General features: G+C 38.7%; 1 protein-coding gene across 1 annotated transcript; it reads right to left on the bottom strand.

Moving 5' to 3' along the window:
• Positions 1 to 2,715: 2,715 nt before the first annotated feature.
• On the bottom strand, positions 2,716 to 4,461 carry APCS (amyloid P component, serum). The gene is made up of 2 exons (XM_033197457.1): positions 4,286 to 4,461; positions 2,716 to 4,166 (listed from the first exon to the last, which is right to left on the bottom strand). Exons 1-2 carry the CDS (start codon positions 4,347 to 4,349, stop codon positions 3,559 to 3,561), a joined length of 672 nt encoding a protein of 223 aa, XP_033053348.1. The 5' UTR covers positions 4,350 to 4,461; the 3' UTR covers positions 2,716 to 3,558.
• Positions 4,462 to 20,145: the final 15,684 nt, after the last annotated feature.

The raw sequence follows: 20,145 nt of genomic DNA on the forward strand, positions 1-20,145 counted from the left end.
TCTTTATAGATTCTGAATTATTCAAGTAGTTTGCTCTGTGACTTTTGCTGCTTTCATTGTTGTGACAACAACTATATCTGAGAAAAATGCCAAGATGACGTTACCAGAAATTCCATCTTTATTAATCCGTTCTCATGCTGCTATAAAGAACTGCCCAAGAGTGGATAATGTATAAAGGAAAGAGATTTAATTGACTCACAGTTCCACAGTGCTGGGGAGGCTTCAGGAAACTTACAATTATGGCAGAAAGGGAAGCAAACACATCCTTCTTCATATGGTGTCAGGAAGGAGGATCGTGGAGCAAGGGGGGAAAAGTCCCATATAAAACCATCAGATCTTGTGAGAACTCACTCAGTATTATGAGAACAGCATGAGGGTAGCCACCCCCATGATTCAATTAATTCCCACGGGGTCCCTCCCACAACACATGGGCAGTATGGGAACTACAATTTAATATGAGATTTTGGTCAGCCAGACCATATCACCATCTCTATTATAAATGATGTTAAAATGGACTCTCTTCAGTTTTGAATGAGCCATCAATATGATAGATATTAATAATAAAAATAATATATACAGATTCACTCAAATAAAAAGTTTATGAAGGAAATGATTAAGAACCATCTCTACAACTCTTCTATCTTTTGGCTAAAACAAGGTGCACAGAGAAGGCAGAATGTGGGCATAGGAAGGAACTTCTCCAAAGAACTTCTTTGCAGACAGCTGCTGTTTTGCTGTTGTTGCTTCTTTGAGGGAGTATTAGGTTATGCTATTTGTATCTTGAGAAGATTATTATTTTTTACTTCCTTACCAACCTCAAGCCTAGTGTGGGGGCTTCTGTGGAATCACTGAGGAAGCTTGAAATATCCCTCTTGCTATTGGGCAACTCAAAGGACTTGAGAAAGCTGCAACACTGTGTAAATAGGAAAGTGTTGTCTATATTAAGACCATCTGAGACTTCTAGAATTTATAGGGACAAGAGATGTATAAATGTTTCTTTTGGCTGAAGTACAGACAACATAGAAGAAAGAGCTTACATGTAGTCATTTTGGATTCTGTTCAAAAGAGCCATTTTAAGAGGCAGAGGGTTCACAAGAACAAGAAACCTGTCACAAATACTCTATCCTGAGATCTGTGCAAGTAGTTGCAAATGATCACCAAGAATAAATAATACCTTTAACTTAGGGGAAAGTGAGAGGGGGACTATGATATCAACCTGAGATAGAAGAAAGCCTAAACATGTGAGGGATGGATTACAATACAGGCTGATTATTTTCAGGAGAAACCCACATGTAGTTAACACAGACTTATTCGAATGTAAATTCCAAAATAGCAAGCACCATGATTGTTTTACTCAATATTATATTTTCAGTACCTGGCATTGCCTGGCGTATTTTTGAGAAGTTGCTTAATAAATAGTTGAATGAATGGATTATATCACTTGGAAGTACACTGGTTTCATTTCTAAAACTTGTTTTAGGTTCCTAGGCAAAGGGATTGTTAAATCAAAACACAATGTTAGTGAACATGATAGAAATATCTGATATGCAAGAATAGGCAGACCCTTCTAGTACTCATAGTACAAGTTTATGGAAAGGTGGTTAATGTTAAGAAAGCATAAAGCAAGCCTTAACTCATGAGCTGTCAATCAGAAATTAATAATTTCTCATATTGCTTAAATCCCTGTCTACCTAACAAACTCAATGTTCTAAATAAGTTCTACCTGTCTTAGTCCATTTTGTGTTGCCATAAAAGAATATCTGAGACTCAGTGATTTATAAAGAAAAGAGGTTTATTTAGCTCATTGCTCTGCAGGCTGAGAAGTTCAAGATCATGCCTCTGGCTTCTGGTGAGGGGTTTTGTGTTGTATCAAAACATGGTGGAGAAAGTCAAAGGGGAAGTGAACATATGCAAAGAAAACAAAACCTAAAGGACATCCTGGTTTTATAATAGCTAAATCTGGCAAGAACCAATCTGATCCCACAAGAGTTAATGTACTCTCATAAGAGTGAGAACTCACTCATTACTGTGAGAATAGCACCAAAATATTCACAAGGGACCCACCCCCATAGCTCAAACGCCTTTCACTAGGACTCACCTTCCAACAACACCATATTGGGAATAAAAGTTCAAGATGAAGTTTGGGGAGGCAAACAAACCATATCCAAACCATCTTACCACCTCACCAGAAATGAGGTTGAAATGTTCTTATGAAGCCCCTGCTGCTCCCTTTAAGTACTTCAGCAAATCTTCACAGGTTCTGTCTGGTCCTCCCTGCTTCCACCCCATTGCCCCATTATGGAGTTTCTAGATTCTATCCTACTTCTTCATATCTGGCTACTGCCTCTGTTCATTCTGGCCAAATGGCCTCATGAGTTTGAAATCATCACATTGGTTACCATCCTGAAACTGTTCTGGATGCTATCTTTCTGATTCCACTGACTTCATGCTCTACTTATTATCAGTGAGAAAAGCCTGTCTTATTTCCAATATATATAGCCCAAACTCCCTCTGGGATCCTTGCTTCTCTGGGAATGCAAGTCATGTCTGTTGATGGTGGGCCAGACACTGTGTTCCATGCTTTTCATAACCATAAAAATAACTACTAGTAATAGCATCTGACAATTATTTTGCAGTGTGATAGTTAGGATGTCACTTGCTCTGCTAACAGTTGTATCTGAAATGTACATGGAAAGTCCATTTCGGAGAGTATTCTGTGTGTATTCTCTGTGTACATTTCAGAGAGTAAGTGGGACCAGGTTATGGAGGGCAATGTCATATTTAGAGGTTTAAATCACATCCTGTAAGAAGTGTGAATCCATGGAATAATTTCAGACAGCATATTCATGTAAGCAATATTCAGAGTATAACATTTTTTGATGACATCAGGACAGCATTATGAAAATCAAGTATTGTACAGTCCTACTGAGGTTTTTGAGACATAAAGTTATGTTTGTCTTCATACAAAACCATCCCAGTCTCATACTTTTTTGGTTTTCATTCTGACTTCTAGTTTTATTCTTCCTGTCTCATTACTTGCTGTTAGGTTCTCAACTATTGCTTACTTATTTCATTATAGTTGTCTCCCTGATGCAACCTCAGACGTCTTTTTGATGGATTTGTAGCTGGAGAAACAGAAGTATTGTGATTGCAATTCCACACATATTTTGAATCGTTATTAAAATGATTGTTAGTAGCTTTTAAGTATTGCCACTGTCCTGCTTATTGGGTGCCCTGGTTTTGTGATATACCTTTCTAGTTACTTATAGGTTTTCCTCTCCATACTTGGCAATTTGATTTTTCAGGATAATGAAACACCAATTACCAAATAAGTAGTAGATAGATAAGTAGTAGATATAAGATAAAGATATGGGACTATGATAAGCACTAAACAAATGCAGGTAGCATAATACAATATATATTTTTTAATTCGGCAGATATACAGATAGGAAATTCAAAGAAGAAAGAGCTGCAGGTGTAAGATCTGGTATCCAGTTGCTTTGAGCAGATCTCTTAGATGGTCATTTCATTTTCAAGTGATCTTGTTGAGTCAAGACCTCAGACCCACACCAGGGGTTTGATTATGACATATCCTTTGATTTCATAGTTCAGAGCCCGCCAGTCCAGGATATTGGCAGGGACTGGGGTACCCTGATAGGCAGACAGGATCTCTTCTGGGGGCAGCACAGTGTTCCACATGTACAAATCCCCAGTCTCTCCCACAAAGGACTGGCTCCTATCAAACTTGCCGCCATAGGAATCCTGCTCCTGCCCCAGGACAATCTTGGGCTGAGCTTCCACAGAGTAACCCTGTCGCAGACCCTTTTTCACCAAAGGTGTCCCATTGATCCAAAATTCAGCAATACCTGATGAGGACTCCCAGCTAACACAGATGTGCACTGGAGCCGGGAACTTTTCAATAACTTTGAATGTAACTTTTTGTCTTCCAATGTATAGACTATAATCTCCAACTCTTTCTTTATAAACTACTAGCTCATTATCCTTTCCCTGGGTATTGTAGGAGAAGAGGCTGTAGGCACGGGAGAGATCACTATAGGCTCGAAAACACAAGGTAAAGTTCTGTAGAGGCTTCTTCAGCTGTGTGATCAAGTTTACATGATCAGTAGCAGATTCTCTAGGAAATACAAACACCTTCCCACTGAGGTCTGTGGGAAAAAGAAAGAAAGAAAGATAATGACCTTCAGCATAAATGCAGAGAAAAGATGTCTCAGTTTCAACCTATTTTCTCACTTTATGATTCTTGACCATTTCTTGACCTCCTTACCTGTGTGAGCAAAGGCTTCCAGGAGGCTGGTGAGGACAGAGACCCAAAGCAGCAGCTTGTTCATATTCCTGGCCTAGGGCTATTATAGCATTAGCAGTGACCAGGATGAGGGCAGCAGACAACACAGTGGCTGTCCCCCTAGCGTCTGATATTCACGCCCTTAGACTTCAGGCTATTCAGGGTTTATATGCACTTTGGGTGAGGATAGGGGAGGAAGAGCACCAATAATGTGTGAGGGATTTTCCAGGTCTGCCCCCTGGCCCTTACGGTGAAGGAGTGGTGAGGCCCTGAGCTGGAAAATCAATGGGAGTTATTTATTAGAGACAAGTGATGGCTAGAGCTCCAACTCCTGTGACCCAGATTTTATTGCTGGGAAGAGAGTCATTGCAGAGCAGTAGGGTTATGGATGGGATGAGGCGCTGGGCTGGCCATGTCAGCAGAGTCTCTCTCTGCTCTCTGGGCCCCTCTCTCTGATGGCTCTGTGCTCTGCCAGAAGCTCCTGAGCCATGTGGAGTGTATTGCTGAGCTCAACCCTCTCGTGGGCTATGGGAACAAGGCCTTTTCTTTCTTTTATAGTTCTCAAGTTGTCTTCTATTTGTGGGATATTCTAGGATTCTACTTTCTGCTGAAGACCCTAAACAGTGCCTTCACCTTTGCCTAATTCAACATCAAGTAATACATTCAGGCAAAGCTAAGGGGAAAGAGGGACTCGGAGAATAAACTTTCTGTCCCCATGAAGCTTAGTATTTTTCTGCTACTTCTACTCAGCGCTTTTTTTCTTTTGCATATCATGGTACCTCCTTATCCTAGATCTTTCCATTTCTCATTATTACTTGTTTTTCTGGTTACTTCATACTACCTGCAGAGATGTCAACATCTCCCCAAGTTTTTCTCTCCTCTTCTTTGAGTCCTGGATCATTGAGTGTATATCTAATCCATCTTTGGTGATGACCCCACTAATACTCACATTTATTCACTAATTCTCAGGTACTACACTAGGTGCTAGGGATTCAGTGGTCACTGACTCTTGCACAACCCCAGAGATCTCCATCTTCATTCTTTCTACATCTACTTCATTCTCTCTCTGTACAGTTTATTAACCATCACTCAAACCTTGTCTGCCTCTGAGATATCAAACTGATGTTCCTCTTTCTAGCCACATTATTTCTTTCTCTCTCATCCCTAAATTATATGGCGTCTTGTTTCTCATTCTACTGTTTAGCTTCTTATTCACTCTCTCTTCTCTTAGCTCACCCCAGACCTAATCAGCCTTTTCAATGACACAATCACTGCCACCAAGAATACACTTTCTTTATCATTGTTCAAAGTATCCTTCCTATTCTTATCCCTGGGGAGTTTCCATTCTCTACTTTTTTCTCTAAATGGAAGCCCAGGTTGTGAAGCCTTATCTGGCCTGTTGCACAGTATGGGTTAGTGATAAAGTTGGGATTATGCATCTGTTGACTCCTGAATTAGATAAAGATAATTTGCTTGGAAGCCGATGCCATTTGCAATCTGGCTTTAACCTGGCTGTATCTCAGAATCTAATCCTATTCTCCATTCAAACCCCTCTAAATGTTGTTCTTTATACATTCCTGGATTTTCTGATTTCATTACTTCTATTCATTGCCTTCGTTCTGTCTTGAATTTCTCTCTTATTTTTTTCTGTTTCTTGGAATTCCAGCCATTTTTCAACATTAATCTCAAGCTTATTTAGGTGATGGTTATACCAAAAGCCCAGACTTCACCACTATGTTATTGCTGTCTATGTAATAAAACTAAACTTGTATGCCTTGAATTTATACAAAAAATATGAAAAATAGAAAACAATCTGCTTCATGAAAACTTTTCTAATGTCCCAACTATACGTTATTTTCCTCTTTTGTACTTCCCATATGGTTAAGATAAAAGACTTTGGGATAGAATTCCAATGTTGCCATTTACTAGTGGCTGACTATTCTGCAAGTCATTAAAACCCTCTGAACTTTAGTTTCCTTCTCTGTGAAATGAAGATAAAACTATCTACCTCATAGTGTTTCTCTAAAGATAAATGAGATACTATGATACACATGAAGCACATGGAACAGTATCTGAATGGTTATTATTAACATTATTTTAGAGTCTTTATGGCTGTTACCACTATCTGTCTCATATTATACCTATTATTGTGTTTATCTCTGATCCCTTCTAGGTTGAATCTGGGTATTAGGACTTATTTATATTTAGATCATTGATTTTATCTAACAATTTTTCTTACACATGAAAATAAACTATTACATACTGTGGAATCAAAGGACTCAGCTTTGAGTGAGGATTTTTTCTTTACAAGAAACAGTTTATTAGCAACAAAAAGTAGAATACAATTAAGTAATATGACCAGGTAATGCTGGAAGTAGGAGCAGGAAGGTAACCTTTCTTGAGAAACCAGGGACTATGCAATTCCCTAACATTTCCAGATGTTAATTAATAAGTGCCATAAAACTCAGAGAACACAGGGCTCACCAGATGCTTTTAGTTTTCTTCATAAATAAATAATCATTCTCTTTAACAAAAAATGGTTTGCAAATTAATGTAGATGAGAGTCTTCTCTAATGGGAAATGAGTCCAGGGAACAGGTCTTGGGGATAAGTGACACAGCCTTAGACTCATGGTGAGAGAGCTTGGAGATAAGGGCTTTACATAGCTGTTGAGGCCAAGTGCCAGGGTTTGTAGTTGAATATAAAAATGTTGTGTTCATACACTGTGAAGAGAAAAGCTTGGTTGGAAGGTAGGATCTATAGTAGAATTGGAAAATGGAGAAAAAGTGGAGCCTGATTCTGTTGTTTAGTTTCCTTCCCTGGAATATGCTTCTCAGGCCTTGGAAGAGAGCAGCCTGCACTTCAAGGGTTGTCAAAACGGAAACAGAATTCTTTCTATTGCAGAAAGGAAAAGTTCTGATGTCAGGATGTGGGAAAATGAATCCTGGGTCTTCAGAACTGGGAGCAGTTCTCACAGTGAGCCAATCCTCACTGTTGCTGGATCCTCTTGGGTGCCTTCCTGCCAGTGAAAGTTCAGGTCAAGGTGGCGGCACCTGTCTGGATGGCTATGGAAGAGTTGAGGGTGGGGAAGAAAAGATACAGTATGTTGAAGAGAAGCAGGTCTACCTGTGTGCCCCAAACAGAGCTGTCTTGGCTACATTAATTGCCCATGCAACAAAGTTTGCCCTCAGAGAGCATAGTGGAAGAAGGCATCGGCAGCAGCAGAAAGAGGATCTGACTCGGAGCTTCAACAAGGCAAAAGTATGAGATATAACTGAAGATCACCTGAGGGATTAAAGAACACCTTAAAGATGCTTTCTGAGACATTAGGTATTTGTAGAAGACATTAAATCACAGTAACCAATGGTTAGAAGACATTAAATCACAGTAACCAATGGGAATAGGAAGAGACTGAGTAGAACACAGGGTAGAACAAGATTTGTGTTCAGTAAAAAATTATTTGCTGTGTGTTCTGTTAGCTGTGAGGGAATTTGAGAGCATTTAGATGGAAAGAGGCAATGGATGCATGCATCAAGAGTAACTGATTATCACTCTGATATGTGGTTGGATAAAACCAAAGATACACAACTTAGACTGATGGCAGGGTCTTATTGTAAAGGCAAAAAAGGACGAAGATGAGAATTGAAAAAATATGAATATGGAACCATATTTCTGACTACAAATGATGTGGAAAAACATGGCACTGCCAGTGCAGATAGGACAATTGAGAGGATGTTCACTTGGAGGAGGTGGAGGGTAAGTGGTAAACTTGGTTCCTCAATTGTTAAATTTGAAATGATAGTATGACCTACATATAAGAAATGTCTTGGAGAATTTGAAATATGTGACTGCCACTTGGAATTAGATATACAGGTTTCAGAGGAATCAACATATAAATAATAATGAAACAAAAATGAATTTTGTCTTTCGGTGGAAGAGAGAAGAGAGAAAAGGTCAGGGAGCCAAGCACCGACTTGAGGAAGCATTCACATTCATGGTGTTAGAGACAAGATAAGAATGGCAGGTGGGTAGGGACGTGGGAGACAAAAAATTATGTTTGGCAGAGAGGATGGTGTGTGGTGTCATGGAAACCAAGTCAGTGTAAGTGTCCAGGAAGCAGTATCCAGTGGTATTAAATGCATCAGAGAGATCTAAGTTGAATGTGTGCTGGATTTAGCAATAAAAACTTCATTGGTAACCTTTGAAAGAGCAATTTTCATAAAGTGAGCATGTCAGAAGCCAAGTTTCAGGGAATGATGGAGGGAGAAAGAGGAAGGGAGTTTGTTTCCTAAGGTTCAGTAATTCTGACAAAGAACAAAAGGAGAGAAACAAGATTCTCCACAGGAGACTCGGGATTCAATGTATATTTCCCACACAGTTTATAGATTGTCTCTTCTTGACAGAGTGGCTGTCATGTCTTTGTTGCCCACCTCATAACATTTCAGCCAACAACAGAGAAAAATTAGTGTCCACCTGAGATTACAACTGACCTTTCTACCAAAGTAGCTCTTTCAGGCTCTAAACGCCAGGCGCAGGCTGCTGTGAACTCCTACCTCCCCTTTGCAATTCTGGCAGCTTCACAAATTGGTCAGTCACTTTCCAGGTCGTGCTGATACACCCGAGTCTTTTCTTGATCTCATTTCTCTGTTCCTAATTTCAGGGTTCATTTATAAAAGAAAATCTCTGCTAAGTTTTTTTTTTTTTTATCTTCTACTTTTAGGTTTAGTGAGACACCTCGACCATATTACCTCACTGAAATCTCACTTTGTGTTCAGAATTCACCTGAAGCTGCTCTCTGGAATGTCACCATATCTCTATCTTAGTCTTTATCTTTCTTGACATCCCTTCACGCTCACACTTCTATTTGAGCAACCCATTTTTACAGTTTTTTAAAATACAGATTTCATTGCTGAGATTAGTGTTTATTCATTTTTTAAATATAAATTTTTAAATAAAATTTACCATTCACTGGCACCCACTGGCCACAGCCATCTTCATGCTGTTTACAATCCCTTCATAATACCTGGGTCTTCTGGGAGGAGATGTGCAAAGAAGAAAAATATAATAGCAGGGACTCAGTGTAACTCTATATCTCGAGTATGCTTAAAAGTTCCCTCTTCTATGTCTAGGATTATATTTTCCAGTCCACAGTGATAGACAATACATGCATTGAAGATGCAGAAGCAGATTCCTTGCTTGTGCAACTACAAGAGGTCTTGGCTAGAGCTGTCTTGCACTACTCCTGTCATCTTGTCAACTATGCCATTTTCTGCTCATGACAGAAACATGGCAGCACAAGAGTTTTCTTATGCTGATCTATTTTATTGTTATCCCTAAAACTTCAAAATACAAAGAAAGAACCTCACAGAAGCTGACAAAATTCACCTTGCTTGGTTGTCTCCAGCTTCTGTGAGTGATGTCATCCACATCTTAACTTCAGCAGGGAATGCCATGATCTTGACTCTCACCCACATTGGTCATGTATGTTTTCCTAAGAATGCTGGTTAGTTCAGAGACTTTATACACTAGTCCCTATTCCGCAATACTATCTAGTCTCATAGCTCAGAACCAGGATATTTTCTTGTTTTTTGTCATCTTTTTAAAAATTTCTGGATTCTTTCTTTCTTTTTTATAAAAACTTATTTAAGATTAAAAAAAAATTTTATGGGTACGTAGTAGGTGTATATATTTATGGGCATCCGCTGTGAAATAAGCTTATCATAGAGAATAGGGTGTTTATCCCCTCAAACATTCATCCTTTGAATTATAAATAATGATCTTTGTCATATTGACCACCATTGACTGCTGTGTATTTGTCTGGGAATTCCTGGAGTGCATAGTCTTTGTGAATAAGAGGGTATGTGCCCAGTTTGTATGTGGTGCCTTTTGCATTGGCCTGGTCATGACAGTGGTCTAAATAACCACAGTGTCACAGATGTACAAAAGGAGCACATATGCTATTTAGACCACTTCTTGTTTGACACCCTTCTTGTCATGAAACTCTCCTGCATTGACAATACTATCTATGAAATAAACATTATTTTATTCACCACACATGTGTGCAGGTGTCCATGGGTTTGGTTTGCCTTTTCTATATTGACGTCCTTGTTACCTCCATCATGCTTAGAATTTCCTAATCTGAGGTCTTTGCCACCTGTGCCCCCCAACCTCTACCTCATCACGGTCATTTTCTATATGTCTGTGCTTGTACTGCCTACCTCAAGCACAAGCTAATGTACTCAATAGAAAACAGGTCTTCTACAAGAGGCCTACATTGTCAGCATTCATTCTGCCTTTGGACACTGTTGTTTACACTCTGAGGTACCTGGAGGCCAAGGATACCATGTACAGAGCTGTGGACAGAAATATTTCTTAACAGATTGACTCATTTCGTCAGGAGACCTTTAGTCCAGGGCAATGTTTTTCCTGCTCATAAACATTTTGCATCTCACAAGAAGACCAAATAGAAAGCTCTGTTGTGAATTGGTTCAAACACTTAGACTGCTTTTCTACTTCTAGAAAGAAGACAGAATCTAGGATTTCTGCTCAGGGTGCACATTACTGCAGAGGCGGGTGGCACTCCAGGAGCATTTTGATGACTTATTCTTATGTGTGAGCGAGTTGATTGAAAATCTTCCTAGCTCCCACTTCACCTGGCCATTTGGTGCTTGACTTTTGTCCTTGAGTGGAGCAGAACTACTGATGATAATGGCAGCAGTGACTTCAGTTAAAGAATCCCAGGGACCACCTGAGACTTTCTGCAGCTCCATGATTTCAGCTTTATGACCCTTAATTGTCATTTCAAAAAGGCTTTCCTTGCCATGTGCTGATTGAAAAATAAATAGTTTAGCAAAGAGAGGTCCTTCTTTCCATGAATTCGTCCCCACTGGCCACTTAAATAGTGTGTATTTAGGTGAAGTACTCTTTACTTCTGTAGGAGGAAACAAAGACTTTTTAAAACCACATTATTGCTGCAGCCCCAGAAGCTAAGAAGAAAGAGAACAGATGGGTGGCTCTTCTCAAAGAATGGTGCCTTCATCTGGATGTCCTCTTCTTAAACATTTATTTTCTTGTTCCTTGAAGGCTTTCAGGAATTGTTAATTCCACAGTGGCTGCATGGTAACTGTTGATTGGTGGTGGCTTATTTTGGGTAAGTGGCTTTGGTTGCTCTTCTCTAAGTGTGGACCACAATTTTTAATAATTTAAAACTCCAAGTACTATTTTTCCCTTCTTCTGGGTGGGTGAGAGGTAGTGGGATAAGGGGCTTAACATTTATTTTTGTGTTTCCCAGTAGAATTTTTCTTCTGAAGAGCTCTTCTCTGCTCATATCTTACACTTTTTCCTTGGTGAATAGTTACATGTGTAATTAAGAAAATTATCACGTATATCCACTGTGAGACAGCGCTACAAGGTATGCTCCCAAAGCCCAGGTATGGTGGGATCTATTTCATACACTACTATATTTTGGGAATAAGTGACTCAGTATTGCTTCAGCCCAAGGTAAAGTCTTTCCATTTTCTGTCTTATACTTTTGCTATACATATTTTTGTAACCACAGAAGCAGGTCTGAGGCACATTTTTGGTCACTTGTGATCTTCTCTCCCTCCAACAGACTGCTGGAGGTCGAGGGTCCCAAGTATAGTGGGTGCTCTTTTCTCTCATTTGACAGAACTGTGTATGTTAATAGGTGAAATCAATGCCTCAGTGATAATCAGCACATTTTGTGCCTTCAGGGGTGATTCTGAAGCTGAAGTCCCTAGGTCCCTAGGGGGTTCTTGAATGAATTTCAGCGGGTTTGTAAACTCCCTGAAATTGTGTGCAAAATATTGCAAATGTATTTTTTCACCAGATTTTCAAAGAAGTCTCTGATCTACCCAAGATAAAAATCTACAGAATAGGGTTTTACAAAACTATTTTGGTAAAAAAATTACAGTAAGAGGTTTTGTATTGCAACATTATATGTCTACATGAATACACATATAAATATATCTTAAAGTTATCATAAAACAGCACAAAAGCTTATGCCAAATCCTGGAATGTTTGAGAAATGATAAGGAGTGCTATGAGATAGAGAGGTGGGACTAGAGGAGAGAATGATAGAGAATGTATTTGAAGAAGCTAGGCTCCATCAGTGGTGATAATGGTAGGATCCACCACCATTATCATAATCATCATGACTGGCTACTCTACTCTCTTCTCTTCTACTCCATCCAAACAAGATTGATTGCTTTTTCATCTCTTCTTTCATAGAACTTTGCAAATACCTTTAATATTTTTGTTCTTATTATGGTATTATTTCCAGTTTTAAAAACACATCTTTTTTCAATAGAAAATGTTGTCATATTTTCAATCAAAATATAAATGCCGAGTATTGATAATGTACCAGTCACTTGCCTAAGCCAGATATGACCTTTACCTTTAAGAAGCACAGGGTCTGAAGAGAGCAACTAACATGTAAAAAAAGTGCAGACGTTGGGGTAGGTGCACAACTAGGTAGGTGATTGTGGTAGGGTGGTTGGCGTTATAAGCCTTTCAGTCAATCTCCAGAGACTTCATAAACGATTGCTTCGATAATTCTGACCAGTTGAAAAGATGTCTGTTCAAAACAAGGTTTTTGCTGAGCTCCTCATGTTACTATTCCCGGAGTTTTTATGTTTTCATTTTGTGATTTGGCTAATGTCCTTTTTACCATAATAATTTCTTTCAATAAATACATCTAGCCACTCTTCAAGTATCAAGTACTGCACCCACCACTAAGGATGCAGAGATGAGTCCTACTTAGTCGGTTCTGGGACAGTAACAATGTAATTACTCTCTCTCACATGGCAGCAAAATAGGAGCAGTAAAGGTTACATTACAGGGATCTGCAAACACAGTTAATGAAGGATCCTAACTGTCACTACGAAAGTGGAGAGTTGGCTACAGGTGGGCTTTGTGCAGGAGGCAACATTTGATTGGGATCTGAAAAGATGAGTAAAGTCTGCTTTGTGACAAGGAAAAAAGGAGCATTGCAGACAGCTAGAGAGTTCAGGAAGCCAATGTGCAAGCCAGTTGTGTTCAGCTCTGTTTAGAAAATGCAGAAATTATAGAATATTTTAAAGTATATGGATACTTTGGATTTTATTCTTGTTGCTGTGAGCATATTTTTGAAGGATTTTAGAGGAGAGAAGTGATGAGAAGTACACATAAAATAAGCAACTGTGACAGGAATAAGATAAGTCAAAGACACTAAATAGGAGGCTGTATTACAACTTACAAGATTTCAATCCACCCCAAATTATCTCATACATTCTTTGCTCAAGTGCTTGTTTCTAGGACATACCATGACCACTCACACCTTTGTAACCTTCACATTCCACTTCCTTTGTCAAAACTTGTAAGTGAAGAGCAGGGATGGTAAATCTCAGGTTTCTGTTTTGGGCAACCAGGTGATCAATGGGTGGTAAGAAACAGCCTCTCTGAAAAAGTGAAACTTAAGTTGAAATGTTTGTTAATAAAAATAGCAAGACATTTTAGATGATTTAAGAAGCAGAAGTTTCCTTAAGAGATAACCACCATGACTTTCTCAAAGGCAGAGTCTCATGGCAGAAGCTTAAGCAGATCTGGTGGTATGGGAAGAGGAAGAAGGGAAGAAGAGCAGTGCTTTTCAAAGTAAATGTATTTTTTTCTTTCTTTTTTTTAGTGTGAGGGGGGGAATGAGCACTTTTCATAGGTTTGTCATTCATTTCCATATGTTTCAGTTGGATATATCTTTAAATTAAAAAAAAGGTTTTAAAGAAGCAATAGGATTCAGAACTCCAAAAAAATCAATGTTATCTTAACACATTTATTGATCACTTACTTTGTGTAAAAAGTCTCTGTTTTAGGCATCTTTGAGTTTTGCTTTGCAAGAAGTAAAGAAGCAAGACTTAAAAAGTTGAGAATAGACAACACTCATATTAGGTAAGGGTAATACTTGTTGTAACTTACTACAAAATCTTATGGCTTAATATTAATCCTTAATATTAAAAATTAATTAAGAAATAATATTTAATAATTAAGAAACAATATTTAAGTAATTAAATATTATTTCTGGCTCATGTGAAATATAACTACATGCTCCTGATTGGCAAGAAGTTCTCCTCTAATTCTCAATTCAAGGACCCTATATCATATGGCTCTGCTTTTCTTAGGGCTTCTAAGAAAAGAAGTCCTGCGATGGATGTTCTATCTCCAGGTGACAACAGGAGAAGTACAATGGAAAAACCTCACCTGCTTCTTTACCATGATGGGCTGGAAGTGGTACATGCCACTTCCGCATGCATTACTATGGCAAGAACTATTCCTGTGGCCAGGTGTAGAAGCAAAAGAGCTGGGAAATGTGATTCTGGACTGGTTAACTGTGTCTCAACAACCATGCTATATTCTGGCTGTGAGTGGGAGCACAAATCACTGGTGGAGGGCTAGCCAGCCATTTCTGCCATAGAATCCTATCGTTTTTAGAGTACAACTGAGTTTTCTGTACTGAGTTTTAAGTAGGTCCATAATGATTTTATTCTTAAAATTAATGTTTAGAGAAATTTTATTAAACACATCTACCATATGAAGTAACATTTTCTTTCTTAGTTTTATTTTTTAAAACTTCTGTGGTTGTTACTGTCTCATTTGGAAGCACTTCTGGAAGCTAAAAATCATCTTGTTCTTAAATGTTCTGATGGTCATATGGGCAGATTAATGTTTTTGTCAGGAGGAGGGACAGTTGTTCTTAGAAATGAGTGAGGTAGAGAGAGAGACAGAGCTTTTTCAGTAAAAGGAGAGAAGAGACATTGAAAACCCAACTTAGACAAATTGACCTTCTGGAAACTCAAAAGGAGATTGTCTGCCAAGATTGCTGAGTGAGATGGAAGCTTGAAGATAAAGAAAATAGGAAGATTGAAGCAGATCTGTGGGTAATGCGATGGAGGGCTGGAGATGGGATAAATAAATAAAGGGATGGCCGCACAATCACACTTAAAATTCAACTGGCATTTGGCACTGCTGAGGTCCACCCAGCTTGTGCCTCCCTCCTTTGGACATCCATTTGCATGGGCCCATAGTTGTAGGAGTAAACATCCTAAGAATGTTGTTCTGTGTTTACGGTTTGAGGATTCCATGTACTCTGTGTCCTCAGGACCCTGTCTTATGTGTGTTTCAGTGAGTGAGTCCAACAGAGGTATGCATAAGGAAGATTCTAACCCCAAGATGATGTAGCTCTTGAAGAAAGCAGGAGAGACTTCTGGGACTTATGATGAAAAAGATGGGTGTAGCGGGGAGGAAAAAATGGCATGGAGCAAGTTTCAAGTGAGAAGAGTTTGTTTGGTAATGAGGCAAAAAAATTGATTGTTTCTGGACACAAGAGATTAAGTTTCATATTTGCAGTCTAGGAAGTATAGTGTAGAGAGAAGGATCATAGACTCCAACCCCAGACGCTGGCTCCCTCCCAATCCCGTCTGCCTCTTTCTGACAGAACTCTACGAGTTACCTCCCAGTGTCTTAGGTGTCCATCTGAGATAATGGGAATGATGACAGTACCTACCTCACTGGGTTTCTGTGGTATTTAAATGTATTAATTTTGCATGAAGGATCTAGTACAGTGGCTAGCACACAGTAAATACTTTTACAATGTTAGTTATCTTTATTATTTATATTCCTCTCCTTTACCTATCAGTTTTGTTTAAAAAAAAGTTGCTAAAAAAAAAAAACAGTATAGAGAACAAATTTAAAAATTAATGGAAGGAAGAACTCTTCTCTTAGTCTATGAGTTTTAAAACATGAATGAATGCTATTATTAAATGCCTTTAAAAATCGATTATATGATCATACATATTTTTAAATGAATATAATTTATTTCTTAGAACAGTTTTAGGTTTATGGATAAATTAAGTAGATAGTACATAGTTCCCCTGCACAGTTCCCCTACCCCGCACTTTTTTTTTTTATTATACTTTAAGTTCTAGGGTACATGTGCATAACATGCAGGTTTGTTACATATGTATACTTGTGCCATGTTGGTGTGCTGCACCCATCAACTCGTCAGCACCCATCAATTCATTATTTATATCATGTATAACTCCCAATGCAATCCCTCCCCCCCACCCCATGATAGGCCCCAGTGTGTGATGTTCCCCTTCCCGAGTCCAAGTGATCTCATTGTTCAATTCCCACCTATGAGTGAGAACATGCGGTGTTTGGTTTTCAGTTCTTGTGACAGTTTGCTAAGAATGATGGTTTCCAGCTGCATCCATGTGCCTACAGAGGACGCAAACATCCTTTTTTATGGCTGCATAGTATTCCATGATGTATATGTGCCATATTTTCTTAAATCAGTCTGTCACAGATGGACATTTGGGTTGATTCCAAGTCTTTGCTATTGTGAATAGTGCCACAATAAACATACGTGTGCATGTGTCTTTGTAGTAGAATAATTTATAATCCTTTGGGTATATACCCAGTATTGGGATGGCTGGGTCATATGGTACATCTAGTTCTAGATCCTTGAGGAATTGCCATACTGTTTTCCATAATGGTTGAACTAGTTTACAATCCCACCAACAGTGTAAAAGTGTTCCTATTTCTCCACATCCTCTCCAACACCTGTTGTTTCCTGACTTTTTAATGATTGCCGTTCTAACTGGTGTGAGATGGTATCTCATTGTGGTTTTGATTTGCATTTCTCTGATGGCCAGTGATGATGAGCATTTTTTCATATGTCTGTTGGCTGTATGAATGTCTTCTTTTGAGAAATGTCTGTTCATATCCTTTGCCCACTTTTGATGGGGTTGTTTGTTTTTTTCTTGTATATTTGTTTGAGTTCTTTGTAGATTCTGGATATTAGCCCTTTGTCAGATGAGTAGATTGCAAAAATTTTCTCCCATTCTGTAGGTTGCCTGTTCACTCTGATGGTAGTTTCTTTTGCTGTGCAGAAGCTCTTTAGTTTAATTAGATCCCATGTGTCAATTTTTGCTTTTGCTGCTGTTGCTTTTGGAGTTTTAGACATGAAGTCCCTGCCCATGCCTATGTCCTGAATGGTACTACCTAGATTTTCTTCTAGGGTTTTTATGGTATTAGGTCTAACATTTAAGTCTCTATTCCATCTTGAATTAATTTTTGTATAAGGGGTAAGGAAAGGATCCAGTTTCAGCTTTCTATTTATGGCTAGCCAATTTTCCCAGCACCATTTATTGAATAGGGAATCCTTTCCCCATTTCTTGTTTCTCTCAGGTTTGTCAAAGATCAGATGGCTGTAGATGTGTGGTATTATTTCTGAGGGCTCTGTTCTGTTGCATTGGTCTATATGTCTGTTTTGGTACCAGTACCATGCTGTTTTGGTTACTGTAGCCTTGTAGTACAGTTTGAAGTCAGGTAGCGTGATGCCTCCAGCTTTGTTCTTTTGACTTAGGATTGTCTTGGCAATGCAGGCTCTTTTTTGGTTCCATATGAACTTTAAAGCAGTTTTTTCCAATTCTGTGAAGAAACTCATTGGTAGCTTGATGGGGATGGCATTGAATCTATAAATAACCTTGGGCAGTATGGACATTTTCACGATATTGATTCTTCCTATCCATGAGCATGGTATGTTCTTCCATTTGTTTGTGTCCTCTTTGATTTCACTGAGTAGTGGTTTGTAGTTCTCCTTAAAGAGGTTCTTTACATCCCTTGTAAGTTGGATTCCTAGGTATTTGATTCTCTTTGAAGCAATTGTGAATGGAAGTTCATTCATGATTTGGTTCTCTGTTTGTCTGGTACTGGTGTATAAGAATGCTTGTGATTTTTGCACATTAATTTTGTATCCTGAGACTTTGCTGAAGTTGCTTATCAGCTTAAGGAGATTTGGGGCTGAGACAATGGGGTTTCTAAATATACAATCATGTCATCTGCAAACAGGGACAATTTGACTTCTTCTTTTCCTAACTGAATACCCTTGATTTCTTTCTCTTGCCTGATTGCCCTAGCCAGAACTTCCAACACTATGTTGAATAGGAGTAGTGAGAGAGGGCATCCCTGTCTTGTGCCAGTTTTCAAAGGGAATTTTTCCAGTTTTTGCCCATTCAGGATGATATTAGCTGTGGGTTTGTCATAAATAGCTCTTATTATTTTGAGGTACGTTCCATCAATACTGAATTTATTGAGCGTTTTTAGCATGAAGGGCTGTTGAATTTTGTCAAAAGCCTTTTCTGCATCTATTGAGATAATTATGTGGTTCTTGTCTTTGGTTCTGTTGATATGCTGGATTACGTTTATTGATTTGCAAATGTTGAACCAGCCTTGCATCCCAGGGATGAAGCCCACTTGATCATGGTGGATAAGCTTTTTGATGTGCTGCTGTATCCGGTTTGTCAGTATTTTATTGAGGACTTTTGCATCGATGTTCATCAGGATATTGGTCTAAAATTCTCTTTTTTTGTTGTGTCTCTGCCAGGCTTTGGTATCAGGATGATGTTGGCCTCATAAAATGAGTTAGGGAGGATTCCCTCCTTTTCAATTGATTGGAATAGTTTCAGAATGAATGGTACCAGCTCCTCCTTGTACCTCTGGTAGAATTCAGCTGTGAATCCATCTGGTCCTGGACTTTTTTTAGGTGGGTAGGCTATTAATTATTGCCTCAATTTCAGAGCTGCTGTGGTCTATTCAGGGATTCAACTTCTTCCTGGTTTAGTCTTGGAAGGGTGTAAGTGTCCAGGAAATTATCCATTTCTTCTAGATTTTCTAGTTGATTTGCATAGAGGTGTTTATAGTATTCTCTGATGGTAGTTTGTATTTCTGTGGGGTCGGTGGTGATATCCCCTTTATCATTTTTTATTGCGTCTATTTGATTCCTCTCTCTTTTCTTCTTTATTAGTCTTGGTAGCGGTCTGTCAATTTTGTTGATCTTTTCAAAAAACCAACTTCTGGATTCATTGATTTTTTGGAGGGTTTTTTGTGTCTCTATCTCCTTCAGTTCTGCTCTGATCTTAGTTATTTCTTGCCTTCTGCTAGCTTTTGAATGTGTTTGCTCTTGCTTCTCCAGTTCTTTTAATTGTGATGTTAGAATGTCAATTTTAGATTTTTCCTGGTTTCTCTTGTGGGCGTTTACTGCTATACATTTCCCTCTACACACTGCTTTAAATGTGTCCCAGAGATTCTGGTATGTTGTATCTTTGTTCTCATTGGTTTCAAAGAACATCTTTATTTCTGCCTTCATTTCGTTATGTACCCAGTAGTCATTCAGGAGCAGGTTGTTCAGTTTCCATGTAGTTGAGCGGTTTTGATTGAGTTTCTTAGTCCTGAGTTCTAGTTTGATTGCACTGTGGTCTGAGAGACAGTTTGTTATAATTTCTGTTCTTTTACATTTGCTAAGGAGTGCTTTACTTCCAATTATGTGGTCAATTTTGGAATAAGTGTGATGTGGTGCTGAGTAGAATCTATATTCTGTTGATTTGGGTTGCAGAGGTCTATAGATATCTGTTAGGTCTGCTTGGTGCAGAGATGAGTTCAATTCTTGGGTATCCTTGTTAACTTTCTGTCTTGTTGATCTGTCTAATGTTGACAGTGGAGTGTTGAAGTCTCCCATTATTATTGTATGGGAGTCTCAGTCTCTTTGTAAGTCTCTAAGGACTTGCTTTATGAATTCGGGTGCTCCTGTATTGGGTGCATATATATTTAGGAGAGTTAGTTCTTCCTGTTGAATTGATCCCTTTACCATTATGTAATGGCCTTCTTTGTCTCTTTTGATCTTTGATGGTTTAAAGTCTGTTTTATCAGAGACTAGGATTGCAACCCCTGCTTTTTTTTGTTTTCCCTTTGCTTGGTAGATCTTCCTCCATCCCTTTATTTTGAGCCTATGTA

Source organism: Trachypithecus francoisi, unplaced genomic scaffold, assembly GCF_009764315.1.
Source record: "Trachypithecus francoisi isolate TF-2019V2 unplaced genomic scaffold, Tfra_2.0 Lachesis_group5, whole genome shotgun sequence".
Classification (NCBI taxonomy): domain Eukaryota; kingdom Metazoa; phylum Chordata; class Mammalia; order Primates; family Cercopithecidae; genus Trachypithecus; species Trachypithecus francoisi.

Bases quoted from the DNA above. Each gene is read 5' to 3' on its own strand.
- APCS (XM_033197457.1), bottom strand. From the start codon at position 4,349: ATGAACAAGCTGCTGCTTTGGGTCTCTGTCCTCACCAGCCTCCTGGAA. The intron at 4,167-4,285 runs GTAAGGAGGTCA...TTTTTCCCACAG, and splicing joins GGAAGCCTTTGCTCACACAG to ACCTCAGTGGGAAGGTGTTT.